Source organism: Balaenoptera acutorostrata, chromosome 1 (genome assembly GCF_949987535.1).
Source record: "Balaenoptera acutorostrata chromosome 1, mBalAcu1.1, whole genome shotgun sequence".
Classification (NCBI taxonomy): Eukaryota; Metazoa; Chordata; class Mammalia; order Artiodactyla; family Balaenopteridae; genus Balaenoptera; species Balaenoptera acutorostrata.
Genome location: NC_080064.1, coordinates 96129417 through 96148139, shown reverse-complemented (window position 1 = coordinate 96148139; position 18723 = coordinate 96129417). Strand labels below are relative to the sequence as shown.

At 39.7% G+C, this 18723-nt stretch overlaps 1 protein-coding gene across 3 annotated transcripts in view; it reads right to left on the bottom strand.

The window, feature by feature from the left end:
* Positions 1–18434, bottom strand: part of EEIG2 (EEIG family member 2) — a 108087-nt gene extending 89653 nt beyond the window's left edge. The window contains exon 1 of one of the 3 annotated variants that reach the window (XM_057528333.1): positions 17923–18434. In XM_057528333.1, coding sequence (XP_057384316.1) covers positions 17923–18062 — 140 coding nt within the window. In that variant the 5' untranslated portion in view covers positions 18063–18434. The remainder of the gene's footprint in view (positions 1–17922) is intronic. The other 2 variants (XM_057528340.1, XM_007169492.2) reach the window with 2 other exon arrangements.
* Between the last annotated feature and the right edge of the window lie 289 nt (positions 18435–18723).

The window sequence follows — 18723 nt, the reverse complement described above, 5'->3', positions numbered from 1 at the left end:
AATTAGGAAAATGGTAATAGGAACATACACATTGATAATTACGTTAAATATAAATGGATTAAATGCCTCAACCAAAAGACATAGACTGGATGAATGAATACAAAAACAAGACTCGTACATATGCTATCTACAAGAGACCCACTTCAGACCTAGGAACACATACAGACTGAAAGTGAGGGGATGGAAAAAGATATTCCATGCAAATGGAAATCAAAAGAAAGCTGGAGTAGCAATTCTCATATCAGACAAAATAGACTTTAAAATAAAGACTATTACAAGAGACAAAGAAGGTCACTACATAATGATCAAGGGATCAATCCAAGAAGAAGATATAATAATTGTTAATATTTATGCACCCAACATAGGAGCACCTCAATACATAAGGCAAATGCTAACAGCCACAAAAGGGGAAATCAACAGTAACCCAATAATAGTAAAGGACTTTAACACCCCACTTTCACCAATGGACAGATCATCCAAAAGGAAAATAAATAAGGAAACACAAGCTTTAAATGACACGTTAAACAATATGGACTTAATTGATATTTATAGGACATTCCATCAAAAAACAACAGAATACACTTTCTTCTCAAGTGCTCATGGAACATTCTCCAGGATAGACCACATCTTGGGTCACAAATCAAGCCCTGGTAAATTTAAGAAGATTGAAATCATATCGAGTATCTTTTCCTACCACAACGCTAGGAGACTAGATATCAATTACAGGAAAAAAACTGTAAAAAATACAAACACATGGAGGCTAAACAATACGCTACTAAATAACCAAGAGACCACTGAAGAACTCAAAGAGGAAATCAAAAAATACCTAGAAACAAATGACAATGAAAACACGACGACCCAAAACCTACGGGATGCACCAAAAAGCAGTTCTAAGAGCAAGTTTATAGCAATACAATCCTACTACAAGAAACAAGAAATATCTCAAATAACCTAAACTTACACCTAAAGCAATTAGAGAAAGAAGAACAAAAAAACTCCAAAGTTAGCAGAACGAAAGAAGTCATAAAGATCAGATCAGAAATAAATGAAAAAGAAATGAAGGAAACAATAGGAAAGATCAATAAAACTAAAAGCTGGTTCTCTGAGAAGATAAAATTGATAAACCATTAGCCAGACTCATCAAGAAAAAAAGGGAGAAGACTCAGATCAACAGAATTAGAAATGAAAAAGGAGAAGTAACAACTGACACTGCAGAAATACAAAGGATCATGAAAGATTACTACAAGCAACTCTATGCCAATAAAATGGACAACCTGGAAGAAATGGACAAATTCTTAAAAAAGTACAACCTTCCGAGACTGAACCAGGAAGAAATAGAAAATATAAACAGATCAATCATAAGCACTGAAATTGAAACTGTGATTAAAAATCTTCCAAGAAACAAAAGCCCAGGACCAGATGGCTTCACAGGCGAATTCTATCAAGCATTTAGAGAAAAGCTAACACCTATCCTCAAATTCTTCCAAAATATAGCAGAGAGAGGAACACTCCCAAACTCATTCTATGAGGCCACCATCACGCTGATACCAAAACCAGACAAAGATGTCACAAAAAACGAAAACTACAGGCCAATATCACTGATGAACACAGACGCAAAAATCCTCAACAAAATACTAGCAAACAGAATCCAACAGCACATTAAAAGGATCATACACCATGAACAAGTGGAGTTTATCTCAAGAATGCAAGGAGTCTTCAATATATGCAAATCAATGTGAAACAACATATTAACAAATTGAAAGATAAAAACCATACGAACATCTCAATAGATGCAGAAAAAGCTTCTGACAAAATTCAACACTCATTTATGATAAAAACTCTCCAGAAAGTAGGCATAGAGGGAAGCTACCTCAACATAATAAAGGCCATATATGACAAACCCACAGCCAACATCGTTCTCAATGGTGAAAAACTGAAACCATTTCCTCTAAGACCAGGAACAAGACAAGGTTGCCCACTCTCACCACTATTAATCAACATAGTTTTGGAAGTTTTAGCCACAGCAATCAGAGAAGAAAAAGAAATAAATGGAATCCAAATCGGAAAAGAAGAAGTAAAACTGTCACTGTTTGCAGATGACATGATACTATACATAGAGAATCCTAAAGATGCTACCAGAAGACTACTAGAGCTAATCAATGCATTTGGGAGAGTAGCAGGATACAAAATTAATGCACAGAAATCTCTTGCATTCCTATACACTAATGATGAAAAACCGGAAAAAGAAATTAAGGAAACACTCCCATTTACCGTTACAACAAAAAGAATAAAATACCTAGGAATAAACCTACCTAAGGAGACAAAAGACCTGTATGCAGAAAACTATAAGACACAGATGAAAGAAATTAAAGATAATACAAGCAGATGGAGAGATATACCATGTTCAGGGATTGGAAGAATCAACATTGTGAAAATGACTCTACTACCCAAAGCAATCTACAGATTCAATGTAATCCCTATCAAACTACCACTGGCATTTTTCACAGAACTAGAACAAAAAATTCCACAATTTGTATGGAAACACAAAAGACCCCGAATAGCCAAAGCAATCTTGAGAAAGAAAAACGGAGGTGGAGGAGTCAGGCGCCAGGACTTCAGAGTATACTACAAAGCTACAGTAATCAAGACAGTATGGTACTGGCACAAAAACAGAAATATAGATCAATGGAACAGCATAGAAAGCCCAGAGATAAACCCATGCACATATGGTCACCTTATTTTTGATAAAGGAGGCAGGAATATACAATGGAGAAAAGACAGCCTCTTCAATAAGTGGTGCTGGGAAAACTGGACAGCTACATGTAAAAGAATGAAATTAGAACACTCCCTAACACCACACACAAAAATAAACTCAAAATGGATTAAAGACCTAAATGTAAGGCCAGACACTATAAAACTCTTAGAGGAAAACATATGCAGAACACTCTATGATATAAATCACAGCAAGATCCTTTTTGACCCATGTCCTAGAGAAATGGAAATAAAAACACAAATAAACAAATGGGACCTAATGAAACTTAAAAGCTTTTGCACAGCAAAGGAAACCATAAACAAGACGAAAGACAACGCTCAGAATGGGAGAAAATATTTGCCAATGAAGCAACTGATGAAGAATTAATCTCCAAAATTTACAAGCAGCTCATGCAGCTCAATATCAAAAAAACAAACAATCCAATCCAAAAACAGGCAGAAGAGCTAAATAGACATTTCTCCAAAGAAGATATACAGATTGCCAACAAACACATGAAAGGATGCTCAACATCACTAATCATTAGAGAAATGTAAATAAATAAATTTATTTTTTTAAAAAAAAGGACTAAAGTGAAAAATAATAGAAATAGTTCAAATGCCTGGAACAGTGCCTGGCACATAGTAGACACTCAACAGATATTTGTTAAATAAAAGAATAAAGTGGTATAGAAAATTATCCAAGGAGTTAATTAGATTGGCTTAATGGAGTTTTGTCAGAAAATGCTTTTTTAGATAGCCTTATTGAAATATAATTCACATACTATACAATTCACCCATTTAAAATGTACAACTCAATGGTTTTTAATATATTCACGGAGTGTGAAACCACCACCACAATCAATTTTAGAACATCTTCATCACCTCCAAAAAAAAGCTCATACCATGAGTAGTCACTCCCCATTTCCCTCCAACCTCCCAATCCTAGGCAACCACTAATCTATTTTCTGTCTCTGTAGACCTTGCCTATTCTGGACATTTCATATAAATGGAATCATAAAATATGTGGTCTTCTGTGACTGGCTTCTTCCACTTAGCATGAAGTTTTAAAGTTTCATCCATGCTGTAGCATGTATCAGTACTTTCTTTCTTTGTATTGCCAAAATATTCCACTGTATGGATATTCCACATTTTATTTACCCATTCCTCAGCTGACAGACAATGGGGTTGTCTCGGATTTTTGGTTATTATAAATAATGCTATGAAAATTCATGTACAGTTTGAACAACATGGTTTTGAACCACACGGGTCCACTAATACACGGATTTTTTTTCAATAGTAAATACTACAGTACTACACAATCCATGGCTGGTTGAATCCTCGAATGTGGAACCACAGATACAGAATTTCTGATAAGGAGGGCCGACTAAGATAAGTGGACTTGACTGCATGGAGAGTACTCGTGTAATAGGGAAGAACAAATCTGACTCATTAGATTTATTCCTTTTGCTTTAACCTTTGTGCTCTGTTGCCTGTGCTTAGTCACGGGGGCTCTGAATCTTTTGTAAAAGAATGTTTGCCTATAGTCTGAAATATACAGGATAGCCTATTCTCAGGGCTCTGACCTTTAATAAGAGTCCATTCATACAGAGATAGAAAGTTGTAGAACAGAGAATAATATTTGTTTTGTTGCAGGTTTACAGGAAGATCATGACCTGACCTACCCAGACAGCTGCAAGAACAAAGGATTCCTTCACCAAGAAGTTTGCAACAACTGACCACGCTCCTCCCTCACTTTGCCTTTAAATGGTACTGAAATAAACCTTTCTCTGCTCCAAATGCTCTGAAGTCTGACTTTTCAGTTTGTTTGGCCTCACTGTGCGTCAGGCAAGTGCTCCTACCCCCCACCCCTGTGTTGTTCAAGTGTTAATTGAACAAGTTTTTGTGTTATGTTTTCATTTCTTTTGGGGTATATTAGTGGAATTGCCAGATCATATGGTAACCGTTTAACATCTGAGGAATTGCCAGTCTGTTTTCTAAAGCGTTGCACTAGAAAATGCTTTCTAATGGAGATACAGTATTGATGCACCACTCTTAAAAATAGTTTTTGATAATAAACACAAGTCAATACATTATCAGAGTCAAAATGTCTGACATTTTCATCCCATTTGCCCCCTACTGGCTAAATCCTACTAATCTTTCAAAGCTCAGCTCGCATGCCGCCTCTTCTAAGGAGTCTTCCCTACTTTCTCAGAATTAATAGCTCCATTCCTCCTTTCAACTGCCATAACAATTTTATTTGTACACTTACTATATATAGCCTTTGTCACTCTACCCTATACTGCATTTAATATATGTCAGTATCTCCCAATAAAGTGCAGGCTCCTGGATGGTAAAAATTATATTTTATACCAGTGTTTACAGTAATGATTATTGTGAAGAATATATCATTTGAGATGATGAAAAGAGCTCATGCAAAAGATGTAAGTAAGCATCATACATACTATTTTCACAGAACAAACTTATCTTCAAGGTACTATACTTAATAAAAGATAAACTAGAGATAATTTTATCAATAAATGCTGACATTTGTTGATGAGCAACAAATAAGATATATCTCAAGACATATAATGAGCAAAAATAATGACTTAAATAAGCAGAAACACAAGTAGGGGGAAAAAAGAGGGACTTTTTCTTAAAACTGTTAAATAAAAATTAATTACCAAATAAGCCAATATGTCTATATTTTGTTAAATCATATTAGTTGGTAGAATGACTGAATGGACTCATCAATGCTCATTTTGCCCTGAATTTTTAGAAAATTCAGGGCAAAATGTCTCTAAATTACGAAGTTAAAAAAAAGAGCACTTTCAGGACTTCCCTGGTGGCACAGTGGTTAAGAATCCGCCTGCCAATGCAGGGAACACGGTCTCGAGCCCTGGTCCGGGAAGATCCCACATGCTGCGGAGCAACTAAGCCCATGCACCACAACTACTGAGCCTGCGCTCTAGAGCCCGCAAGCCACAACTACTGAGCCCCTGTGCTGCAACTACTGAAGCCTGTGCACCTAGAGCCCGTGCTCCACAACAAGAGAAGCCACGGCAATGAGAAGCCCTCGCACTGCAATGAAGAGTAGCCCCCGCTTGCCACAACTAGGGAAAGCCTGCACACAGCAACGAAGACCCAATGCAGCCAAAAATAAAATAAATAAAATAAATTAATTTTTAAAAAAAGAGAGAGAAAACTTTCTTTTTAATACTAATTCACTTTACTTGAATACATTAACATGTAAATAATTGGCTTGGCCTAATAAAAATTGGAGGAAGAGTGTAAGATATTTATTCATTTTTAATAATTGTGGAAAAATATAACAAAATTTACTATCTTAGCCATTTTCAAGTGCACAGTTCAACAGCTTCAAGTACATTCATATTGTTGTGCACCAAATCTCCAAGAACCCCTTTCATATTGTAAAACTGAAACTCTGTACCCACTGAACAACAACTCCCCAATGCTCCCTCCCCTGAGCCCCTGGCAACCATCATTTTACTTTCTATCTCTGTGAATTTGACCACTCTAGGTAGCACATATAAGTGGAATCACACAGTGAATGGTAGGTGAATGGATAAAGTATGGTACATCCAGATAACAGAATATTATTCAGTGTGAAAAAGAAACGAGCTATCAAGCCATGAAGACATGGGAGAAATCTAAATGTATATTACTAAGTGAAAGAAGCCTATCTACTGAAGATGGCTACCTACTGTATGATTCCAACTATATGACATCGTGGAAAAGGCAAAACTATGGAGACAGTAAAAATAACAGTAGTTGCCTGGGGTTAGGGGGAGGGAGGGGTGAATAAGTTGCACCCAGAAGATTTTTATGGCACCGAAACTATTCTGTGTGACACTATAATGGTGGGTACACATCATTATACATTTGTCACAGCCTATAGGATATATAACACCAAGAGTGAACCCTAATGCAAACCACAGACTTTGGGTGATAATGATGTGTCAATGTAGGTTCATCAATTGTAGCAAATGTACCACTCTGGTGTGGGATGTTAATAACAGGGGAGGCTCTGTGCGTGTGTGTACACACACGCAGGCAGGGGTACATGGGAACTCTCTGTGCTTTCATTCAATTTTGCTGCTAACCTAATACTGCTCTAAAAGTAAAGTTTATTAAAAAAAAAAAAAAAGGGAGAGAGGGTGTGTAGAAGTGCCCTCAGAGAATTCAGTGAAGGAATCAGAGAAGTGGGAGGGTAAAGTGGAGAAGAAAGTTCTTGGAAGCCAAGATAGGCAAGTTTCAAGAAACAGGTAATGATCACAGAATTCTGAATAGAGCACAAAGGCACAAATGAGAAAATAATGACTAGATATTAGAATGGCTGATGATATGAGCAAGGACAGTTTCCGCTGAGTGGTGGGGTGGAAGTCAGAGTATGAATTTGAGGGGAGAGGAGGAATGTTTAAGAGACAGCAAATGCAGATCATTCTTTCATAAAGTTTGGATCAGAACTGTACAGAGAGAGAGAAAGGGAAGTTAGATGGATATGGGATCAAAGATAGGGAAATGGGTTGGCACTGAACAGAAAGAAGAATATTTTGTTCTCCAAAATGAGTGTGAAAAGATTAGTGAGGATGAAGATTAAATTTGTAGGTGGAGGGTGTGAGACAGAAAGAGACACAGCCGATAAAAGGAGGCAAGGACTCCTAGGAAGTGAAAGGCATGACTTAACATGATCTCATTCTTGCTCTCCTAGAAGTAGCAGCTGGAGAACCTGTCTTGTATTACCTGCGCCTTAGATATGACACCATATTATTTTATATCCATATTGGAAATCTTAAGGCCATTCAGTTTTGTGTATACTTTTCATCCCTGTAATCCACAGGAAAAGACTATAGTGCAAGTCCTGGTCACCTATTCTCCCTAAATCTCCAGACTGCTCTTTCCTACAGTTCTTTTCTTCCTCACCCTGATTTATTCTTCTGTTGCTGCTCTCTTTCCCAACTCATTCTACTACACCACCTGAAACCCTGGTTCCAGGGTTGAACAAACTCTACATTCTCAACCTCTTCACCTAACAGTCTACTCACTGCCTAAGTGAAACCTGGCTAGCTCGTGAGCACACTACTTGTGTTGAAGCTCTATAGGGGGTAGTGTTCTCCACCTCCATCTCCCACAGGAGGCAGCGATGGCATTTTCCTAACTCCTCAGTGCCACTTACAGGCTGTTAACTCTTTTACTTTCAGCTTGAGGCACATGACATATGGCTATGTCACACTCTTCTTCTCCTAGTTAATGTCACACAGAAGTACCTTTCCCTCTCTCTCTCTCTCTTTTCACTCCATCACCTGCAATCATACTGGCTATTTTAACACCGTGCAAATAACCTAACACCCTAGACCCAGAGTTCTTTGCCCTATGCCTATCTTCATACCATTTCAGTAATACCTATACCCTGGACCTTGCCTACTCTCTAGACTTTCACTAGAAAAAGATGCAGGAACATGCATGTTGCCATCACTAAAATTCATGTTCTAAATTTCAGTTAGGCCTTGTCTTTGGTCAGCTGCTTCTCTCATTCCTTATAGAAGCTTTCCTGATTTTTTATCATTATCCTCATATCCCTCACTTCATCTTTTTTGGCTCCTGCTGAGAAAGCTAAGGTCATTGGATGAGAATTCTCTTAAATTCCAGCCCTATCTAGGCTAACCTACTAACTTTGCATAAGTCACTCCTTTGCTCTTGGTTCCCTAGATGCCTGAGTATCCAAGCAAGCCCAGACTCCGCGAAATGACCACTCTCTCCTGCTCTTTATGTGGCAGCAGTAATACACCACTATACTCACAGTACTTCTAGCACACACCATGCTGCTGTTCCTTGCTGCTGTGTGTACTGTTCCTTCTACTGTTCCATCTCCTTCTCCAGCTAGACTTTTTTCGAAACCTTGCTAAAAAATTATCTTCCATGACACTTCCCCTGACCCACCCCCTCCGAAAAAAAAAAAAACCCAGTTAAACACTTCTTCCTACCTTTTCTTGTATTTATTTCTACTACTGTAAATTTTACACTGCATGGAAAATTTTTATAGGTAATTAAAAGAACAAATTTGGGTGAAATGAATGATAGAAACAAGAAGTACAGTAATTGGGGCTTCCCTGGCGGCGCAGTGGTTGAGAGTCTGCCTGCCAATGCAGGGGACACGGGTTCGAGCCCTGGTCTGGGAAGATCCCACATGCCACGGAGCAACTAGGCCCGTGAGCCACAACTACTGAGCCTGCGCGTCTGGAGCTTGTGCTCCGCAACAAGAGAGGCCGCGATAGTGAGAGGCCGGCGCACTGCGATGAAGAGTGGTCCCCACTTGCCATAATTAGAGAAAGCCCTCACACAGAAACGAAGACCCAACACAGCCATAAATAAATAAATAAATGGATTATCACGTTTTAAAAAAAAAAGAAGTACAGTAATTGAGTAAGAGGTGAAATCATAGTAGGCACGATGAAAAAAGATTTCATTCATTCAACAAACAACGAATATTTATTAAGGACATAGTGCGTGAAGTAAGCGTTGGAGGAAAGCAGTAGGTGGATTGTAGGTTGGGACAGATGTGGGCATAAAGCTGATGAGACATTTGCTCTAGATCTTGAAGAATGCTTGGAATTTCAATCAACTAAAAGAATGGTAAAGAAGAGGTGGAAATAGGAGAGAGTAACAAGGAGACAGAAATGCACACATATTTGGCTAATATAAACTGACCAGTCTTGGCTAAAATGGGAGGTTTAGAAAGAGCAGTATTAGGAAATAAAATTGAAAGCTTAATCATAGAAAACCTAGAGTTAGCAAGGGCCTTAAGAATCACCTAGGTCACCCATCCTTCTAATGAAGGATAATATTCCTGACAAATGGACAAGGTAGCCTATTCACTAAGTACCGTCTTCTTTTAAATGTTACAGATTATCTTTTCTGTTATTATACTGAATAGAAACATGTCATCTTTAACATTTCCCCACTGGTCCTGTTCTCTCCTCTGATGTACCCAGGGTAAGTCTATTCCCTCTTTATGGGACAGTCTTTCAAATATCTTTCATTTAATTGATGTGTGATCTTGAACAAATTGTGTTGCTTTTCTGCAGATCAACTTTCTCTTCTCTAAAAGAGAGGAGTGGCAGAGGCTAACTGTCCTCTGATAACCGTCTTCCCCTTCTCTTTATCGTAATTGAATCTTTTGCTGGGCACATGGACAGCCTGCAAAGACGACATTTCTCATCCTTCCTTGGGGCTGGATGTTTCCTCATGCTCAAATTCTGGTCAACAGGCTGTGAGCAAAAAGGACCTCCCCTTCCCCTTTCCTCCTTCGCAGTGGCTGGAATTCGGACGCGGGGTGAGCCAACTTAGTCTCTGGGGATGAGAACAATATCTGGTTGGGCATAACAGAGCAACCAGATAGAGAGTCAGGGCCCCTGATAACCTGACGGGTCAGAGCCACCACATCAGCTTGGGCTTTATATGTGAGAGAAATAAATTTCTACCTAGTTTAAGCCACTTGTTATTTTTCAAATATATGTGTTACAGAACTTGATCTCTATCCTAACCCAACAGGAGGTAACACGTCTATAAAAAGGATTTTGTAATACATAAAATTAGGAATGTAAAATATATATGTATACATGCTCAATTTTTAGTATTTGAACACCATCATCTTCCCTTGAGACTCACCCCAGTCTCCTGTTATGAACACAATTCGGGATTCCTCAGAATCTTAACACAGTTCCCTGCATCTCTACTTGATAATATCCCTCAAAGGCTGACACCCCAAATTGAACATTAATTCTTTATAAGCTGTGTACATAGAACAGCATATACTTCCCCATATGACTTCCCCATGTATTTAATTTGGGAATCTCTGTGTATTTGTCATTCTTAGCAAAGCACAACAGATCCTTTCTCCAAATATCTGCATTCTTTCAATAAATATTTATAAACTGCCTAGTGTGCAAGGCTTAGACATACAATAGTGACTATTAACTTACTAGTGTAAAATGGCATTAATAACAGTTTTACAAGGTACAACAATCCAGTAATGAAACAATTTTGAGGACTTACAACTGGAAAGTCACACCTTGAAAAAAACAGTACGTGCATGAGTTCTATGTTTCTCATCTTTCATATACAATAACTTTGGGCAAATCTAGGGGCCAGGTCTAATGACTCGTTTAGTGGTGTCACACATTGGAATCAGTTTTCTGAGACTAGCATTCAGAAAAAGTCATACTATATATATTTATCTACTGTTTTGTTAAAACATAAGAACGAGAAAACATGTAACATAAAATTTGAGAGGCAACAGAGTTTTGTGATTAAGAGCATACCCTGGAGCCAGACTGCCTCCCTGCCCTGCCACTTACTAGCTGTGTCACCTTTCAGTACCTCTTTGGGCTTCTGTTTCCTCCGGTATAAAATGAGAGTAATAGCAGTAGTAATAATAGTGATAATGTAATAATAGTACCTTCCTCCTAGGATTATTTTGAGGCTGTAAAGGCTTAGAAAAGTTCCTGACGCATGGGCAAAGTGCTAGCTACTTTTTAAAAAGTACTAGCTCAATTAAGTGTTAGCTACCATTTTTATAGCTATTATAATAATGTTAATAGATGACCTCATTTCTGGTCAGGGTATAAATAATCTTGTGCCATATGGTCAAACAGCATTATTTTTTGTATTTGCTACTTATTAGTAATTTTTTCATCTTAAAAAAGTCAATTTAATGTATCAAAGGGCAAGTTAATAATATACATATATCAAAAGCCTTAAAACTGCCCTTTGACTCAATAATTCCATTTCTAAGTGTGAATCCTAAAAAAATAACAATGATGTGCACATCTTTAAGGATGCTCAATTTAGTGTGTTTTAAAAATGTTAATAAAAAAGAAAGCAAAGAAGAAAGACTATTTCAAAAGGGGCTTTGTTCAGCAAACCATGGAAATCCATACAATGGAATAGTATGCATCTATTAAAAGTAAGTCTGTAAATGAATACTTAATGATATGGGAAGATACATTAAATGAAAAAAAAATAAGTATAGTATGATCCCACTTTGGTTTTTTTAAAAAAAGTATGTGATAAGTGTGTGTGGAGGGTGTGTGTGTATATATATGTGTGTGTACGGATCAATAAAGACTCCAAGGTTATACATCAAAATAATAATAGTGATTATCTCTAGCTGCTTCATTTATATGCAATTTCTGTTCTTTTTGCTTTTCTATTTTGTAAGTTTTCCACATGAATATGTGTTATTTTTGCAATAAGGAAAAAAGTTACTAAAAAGAAGTACACAATGTGCAGTGAACTAAAATCTTGAAAACATGAAGATACTCTGGCCAAAGAGAAAAAAATGCCTTCAACTTGTTCACAAAGTAAAAGATCCAACACAGATATGCTCATAAGCTTCCCAGATACTCCTTGAATTCACATGTGGTTTTCTGCCACAAGCTCATGTGAAACTTAGAAAAGTATTTAGCTATGAGCACAAAAAAAGATGAAAAAAATAAAGCAAACTTGGAAATCCTAAAAAAAACAGGACAATTTTCTCATTATATTTCTTTATTAAAGCAGACCAGAAATTATTAAACTTGTTCTTAGTAAACCTCTAAAGTGATTTGAATGCTTTTACAAAGGAAGAGTGCTCTGAAAAGATTTTAATGTAACATTATGTCTTTTTGAAAGGTCTTCAAAAATATTTTATTAGGCAATAATTTGGCTTCAGTTTATTAGATTATCATAATCATACAATGTATTTTCTGAGTGTTTTATTAACTATCGTATGTAAAAATCTGACCTTTTTAATAACATTTATTACATATAAATACCTTTTTTTAAACATCTTTATTGAAGTATAATTGCTTTACATCGTTGTGTTAGTTTCTGCTGTATAACAAAGTGAATCAGCTATATGTATACGTATATCCCCATATCCCCTCCCTCTTGCGTCTCCCTCCCACACTCCCTATCCCATCCCTCTATGTGATCACAAAGCACCGAGCTGATCTCCCTGTGCTATTCGGTTGCTTCCCACTAGCTATCTATTTTACATTTGGTAGTGTATATAAGTCAATGCCACCCTCTCCCTTCGTCCCAGCTTACACACCCCCTCCCCGTGTCCTCAAATCCATTTTCTATGTCTGCGTCTTTATTCCTGTCCTGCCCCTAAGTTCTTAAGAACCATTTTTTTTTTAGATTCCATATATATGTGTTAGCATACGGTATACAAATAAATACCTTTTAAGTCTTTATTTTTTTTCTAACATCTTCACTGGATACACCTTCCCAGAAGAAACTGGATCCTTCTAAGATTAATTTTCATTAATAATCTTTAAAAGGGCAAAACAGTGTAAGGAAATTTTAGATGAAAAATCCTGTAAGCAGGCTTACTTACAATAGACCAGAACTAAGAAATCCACAGTAAATATGTCTCCAACTGCTTATCAGGCTGTCACTAAATGTAGTATGTTAAACATATAACTGACCTCCTTGTATCTCCCCAACGATATGTATATTCCCCTTGCAAAACAAAACAAAGATTCTTCCTGACTTCTTTACTCTGTCATGTCATCAAGGCATCTGTCATAGCATTTTCATTTCATCACTTACTTCCATGAGAAGCCTCCAAGTTCAGGTTCTTATTCACTTCTGCTGGGTTATTTTAATAGACTCCTAATTTGTCTCCTCATTTCTAATCTATCCCCATTAGAATCCAAACAGCATCAGCCCATCAGCCAGCTTAAACACCACTTTAATTACATTACAACCTAGCGCAAGAATCTTAGATTGACTTTTTTTTTTTAACATCTTTATTGGAGTAATTAGATTGACTTTTATCCTATAAGCAGTGGAAAGTAAATCTTTATAATTGCATTCAATGTCTCTATCTTCTGCTAGAAGTTTAATGTGAACTCTCTCAGCAGTCAAGCTGATCTATCAACAACTCCTATTGCCAACTTGCTCAGTCAGTCCTCCCACCCACACTTCGTTGTCAACGCCACTTCATCCTTCCAGCATGCACAACTGAAAAGCTGATGTGGTTTTCAGTAACCTTTACAGCTGTAAACAAACTCTTTACCTTCAGAATTTCAACGACACTCACATATTGTGTGACCCACTGATTAGGCACTAAATCATACTGTCTCCTATCACCAAGCAATTATCCATGTATGATCTAATTTCATTAAGTAGAGGTAATTGCCTTATAGGCCTTTACATTTGTTGCCCTTGACAGGCAGCTAGAAACTTGGTAAATGCTCAATTAGTATTTGGTAAACAATGAATGATCTTCATCTTTAGTTTTTGCACAAAACAAAATATATTTAAATATATTTATAATTTGCTATGTACCTCCCAGGCTTTTCTTTAACAAAATGAATTATTCTTTTACGTAGGTTCATGCATCAGCGGTCCCCACAACCACCCCCAGGTTCAGTGATCCATTAGGAGGACTCATAGGACTCAGCATAGAGTCATACCCATGTCTAAGATGTATCGTACAGGTACTATAGCAAAACGATACAAGGCAGAATCAGCAAAGGAGAAAGGGGCACAGAACAAAGTCCTCAGAAACCAAGTGCAAGTTTCCAAGAGTTCTTTCTCAGTGGAGTCATCCAGAACACAATTTCTCCAACATCAAATTGTGACAACACACGTGTCTACCAAGGAAACTCATTAGAGATGCAGTACCTAAGGGTACCCTCCCCCCACATAGGCACCTCCGGGCTGGTCACATAGGCACCCTCTGCCTAGAATAGGCCAAAATTCCAGACTCCCAGAAAGTATTCAGCACAAATCACACTGTAGTCTAGGCACAATGAGCCACTCTAAAGTTTGATGTCAGTGTAGGCAACTGCTGAACATTCAGGTTCCCAGATGCCAGCAAAAACACTGTAAACAGGCCTTTCTCAGGAAAGCAGTCTTGGGCCTGCTAGTTAACCCTTTTCTGTGTAGTTCATTGCATATTTTTATGGGAGAAATGTTAAGTGTTAACTATATTTGATTTATGAGAGGTACAGGTGATTTTTTAAAAAATTAAAATCTAGCATTTATTTAGAGATGCACTGCCGAGACTGGTACCCAAGAATGAAAAGTTACACCAATTTTTTTTTTTTTAACACTTAAATGCCTTTAAAAAAATTTTTTTTATTGGGGTATAGTTGCTTTATTTTTTTACTTTTTTAAAGATTTAATTTTATTTATTTTTGGATGTGTTAGGTCTTCGTTGCTGCACGTGGGCTTTCTCTAGTTGTGGCGAGCGGGGGCTACTCTTCGTTGCGGTGTGCAGGCTTCTCATTGTGGTGGCTTCTCTTGCTGCGGAGCACGGGCTCTAGGCATGTGGGCTTCAGTAGTTGCGGCACACAGGCTCAGTAGTTGTGGCTTGCGGGCTCTAGAGTGCAGGCTCAGTAGTTGTGGCCCACGGGCTTAGTTGCTCTGCGGCATGTGGGATCTTCCCGGACCAGGGATCGAACCCGTGTCCCCTGCAATGGCAGGTGGATTCTTACCCACTGCGCCACTGGGGAAGTCCCAGAATAGTTTCTTTACAAAGTTGTGTTAGTTTCTGCTGTACAGCGAAGTGAATCAGCTACATGTATACATATATCCCCTCGTTTTTGGATTTCCTTCCCATTTAGGTCACCACAGAGCACTAAGTAGAGTTCCCTGTGCTATACAGCAGGTTCTCATTAGTTATCTATTTTATACATATTAGTGTATATATGTCAATCCCAATCTCCCAGTTCATCCCACCTCCCCTTTCCCCCCTTGGTGTCCATACATTTGTTCTCTACATTTCTGCCTTAAGTTATGCAATTTTTAAATAATTCACATCCTTAGGTATTTCTGGTTTTCTTTCTTTTTTCTTCTAAAATGAGGTATCTTTTTGAAATCAATACTTTCATAGTTGCCAGGAGAAAAAAATTAAGTATAACATGTAAAGGAAACAAACTCTTTCAGACAAGCTCCTTGTCTTCTTTTTAAATGTCAGTTGGTGCCAGAGCACTGTGGTAGCTGTTTTAGATGCATCGTCTTACTAAGTCCTCACAACACCCCCATAAGCCAGTGATGGTTTCTATTTTATAGATGGAAGCTTGGAGAGGCTAAGTAACCGACCCAGGTTTGTCATGGTGGAGTTAGGATTTAGGTTCAGATCCACCTCATTCCAAAATCTTGGTCTTAGCTTTACACCAACTACCTGTACCTAATAAGGAACATGCTCCTTCTTATGAACCACTTCCCTCCAAACTATATGGGTGTTGTTTGGTTGGTTATACAGAGCACTACTCTTAACCTAACTGACTTTGATTAAAGTCACATTTTAGTTGGAAGAAAAAGGGGTAAATTTAATACAGGATACTCTGCTTTTTCCTTTCCAATCTTGAAAATTCCAAATCAAATTACACCCCTTGCTTGTGAAAACCATTGGGAAGCTCCCTCTTCAGCACAACACACAATTTTCTCCTTTACATGGCCTCAATCTGCTTGAAATTAGAGAGACCTGTATTAGAATTTTGGCATTTCACCTACCAGATGTGGGGACCTTGGGAAAGTCAGTTACACTGAATCTCAGTTTATTCATCTACAAAATGGGGATCCCTACCTCATAGGCTTGCTATGAGAATTAAATATGATATTTAAAGGGTTTAGCCTATACCTATTTGCTGAATAAATGACTGTGCAACACCAGAATAACTGATTTACAAGCAAGCCAAACCAATAATCTGAGGGAGAAAGGAGGGAGCAGGGAAGTACCCTGACCACCAGGTGTCACCACTGGCCCAGGAGAGCTGGTCTAACTGCCAGAGTGGTGGGTGGGACTTTGCCACAGAACAGGGTAAGGCTGTCATTTGCACCTACAGAACATTCAAGAATTGGCTTTGGACTTCAGCACCTTAAGAGCTGGTACAATATTTGCTCAACCATTCTGAGTTACAGTGTTCTCTTACCAATGTGTTAAAAATGACTGTGTAGATGTGTCATCATAGTTTAATCTAAAAAACTATACTCAGCTGATCTTTTTTTTTTTTTTTTAATTCTGAGAATCAGTATTGCTTCATACGTCCTTTGCTTTGGCCAACTTGACATTTACAGTTTTTGGCTCTCATAGACTTCAATATTGCCACTGCGGACAATTTTCTGGTCCCAATTCCACAACCCATGGACATTATTTCGTTTACATTATTAATAGGGATGACAGACAAAAGGAAAGCAGAATATTTTTTAGGGTAAAAATGAAGTGCATGAACAGCACATCTAAGCAAAATAAGCATTAACTATGAGCCTTATTCCTTGATCTCAGGAACTTAAAAGTTCATTTTTTAAAATTCCGCAAATTTTCTCTTTTCTTAAGGAACATTTACCCCAGGAGAGATCTGTCAACCTACAAATACCCCTGAAATGACTCAAGGAACACTACCACTCCTGACTTCATTCTGTAACCTGCCAACGACACTCCCTGAGAGTGCCCAGGGGCTCATTTCAAAATGAGAGCAGGGCCTGGGCTCTCCTTCTGGTTCTAAGTCCTCTCCACTGAGAGCCACTAGCGGTCACCTCAAGACGGGTAATTCAGTTTGTGTTAGGGCGTAACTGGACACGCAGCTCTGAGATGAGGCACAAACTGTTGTCCTGTCTGTGCCAGGGAACACTTGACTCAAGCCTGACCAGGCCTACCCCGGCCTCATCCTGGACTCCAGCGCCCTCCAGTAACCAACACGGAGAAGAAGAAAGGCTAAAAGCACAGGCTTCGGTTTAGAGCGGGCGCTCTTGGAACTCGAGCAGTTTTGGGTTATTTTTGTTTTAACAACAGCTCAAGTTCCACTTTGCATCTCACAAACATGGAGAGGTCTGAAGAGAAACCAGAAGCATCCTCTCCCTTCTGACCATCGCTCCCATTCCAAGAGAATTTAGGAGGGAAGAGCAGATACCAGGAACCATCTGGAATCACGAGCACAGGTGGCTTACCCCAGCCAAGAACCCATTTGCGAAGCACTTTGTGCAGATCGATACACTCCTGACCGATCTCAGACGGGTCCCTAGAGAAAGAAGAGCTCACGAGGCTGGCCGCCCTCCTGGAGCAAATGGGCCACGGAAAGAGATGCTGCCCATCCAACAAGCCCCTGCGGGGCAGGCGAGGGCGCAGCTGCTCGGGAGCAGCGGCCGGCGCGTTACCTGGGGGACTCGGCGGTGAAGCTGCCGCCGTCCAGCAGCCGCATCTTGCAGAAGAGGACCCCGTTGACGAAGGGCACCGAGGAGAGCTCCTCGAGCTCGAAGTCCACCTTAAACTTAAACTTCTTCTTCTTCATCATCATGAGAGCCAGACGCCGGCGAGCGGGGTGCGGGGGCGGGCCCAAGGGGCGCGCGGGCCGGCGCCGCCGCTTCAACTCGGCCGAGCCACGGGCCCGCCCAGCCCCATGGCCGGGGCTGCGAGCTGCGCGTGGGGGCGCCGCCGGGGCCGGTGCCGCCGCCGCCGCCGCCTCCTCTCGCGGCAGCCCGGGCCGGAGCGCGGTGGCTGCCGCGGCGCGGACCCCGCCCACCCACGGGGAGCAGTCGTGCTGCAGCTCGCCTGAGCGGTGGGCGCCCTTTCGGTGTGCAGCTTGCAACCGCCGCCACCGCCCGTCTGGGAGGAGGGGAGGCGAAGCTCCGAGAACCGCCGCTGCTGCTGCCGCCACCTCCTCAGCGCCTCGGGGTCGGAGGCGCCCCCAGCGGCAGCGGCCAGCAGCGCACTGCCGGGCGGAAGCGGGAGGGCGGGCGTGGAGGTTCGGGGCGTTAGGGCGTCACGCCTCTCTGGGGTTAAAAAAAGACAAATCCTACCAAAAACGAACTTCCTTCTACAGCTTCCTCTCCGCCTTTCTTTCAGTTTTTGCTCCGCCCCCTTTCTTCCCCTTCCCCTCCACTGATATTGTTTTCCCTTGAGTTTGAGAGTCATGGGTTAATAGGGTTAATCAGAATCTCCACGACGTTGTTTTCGTC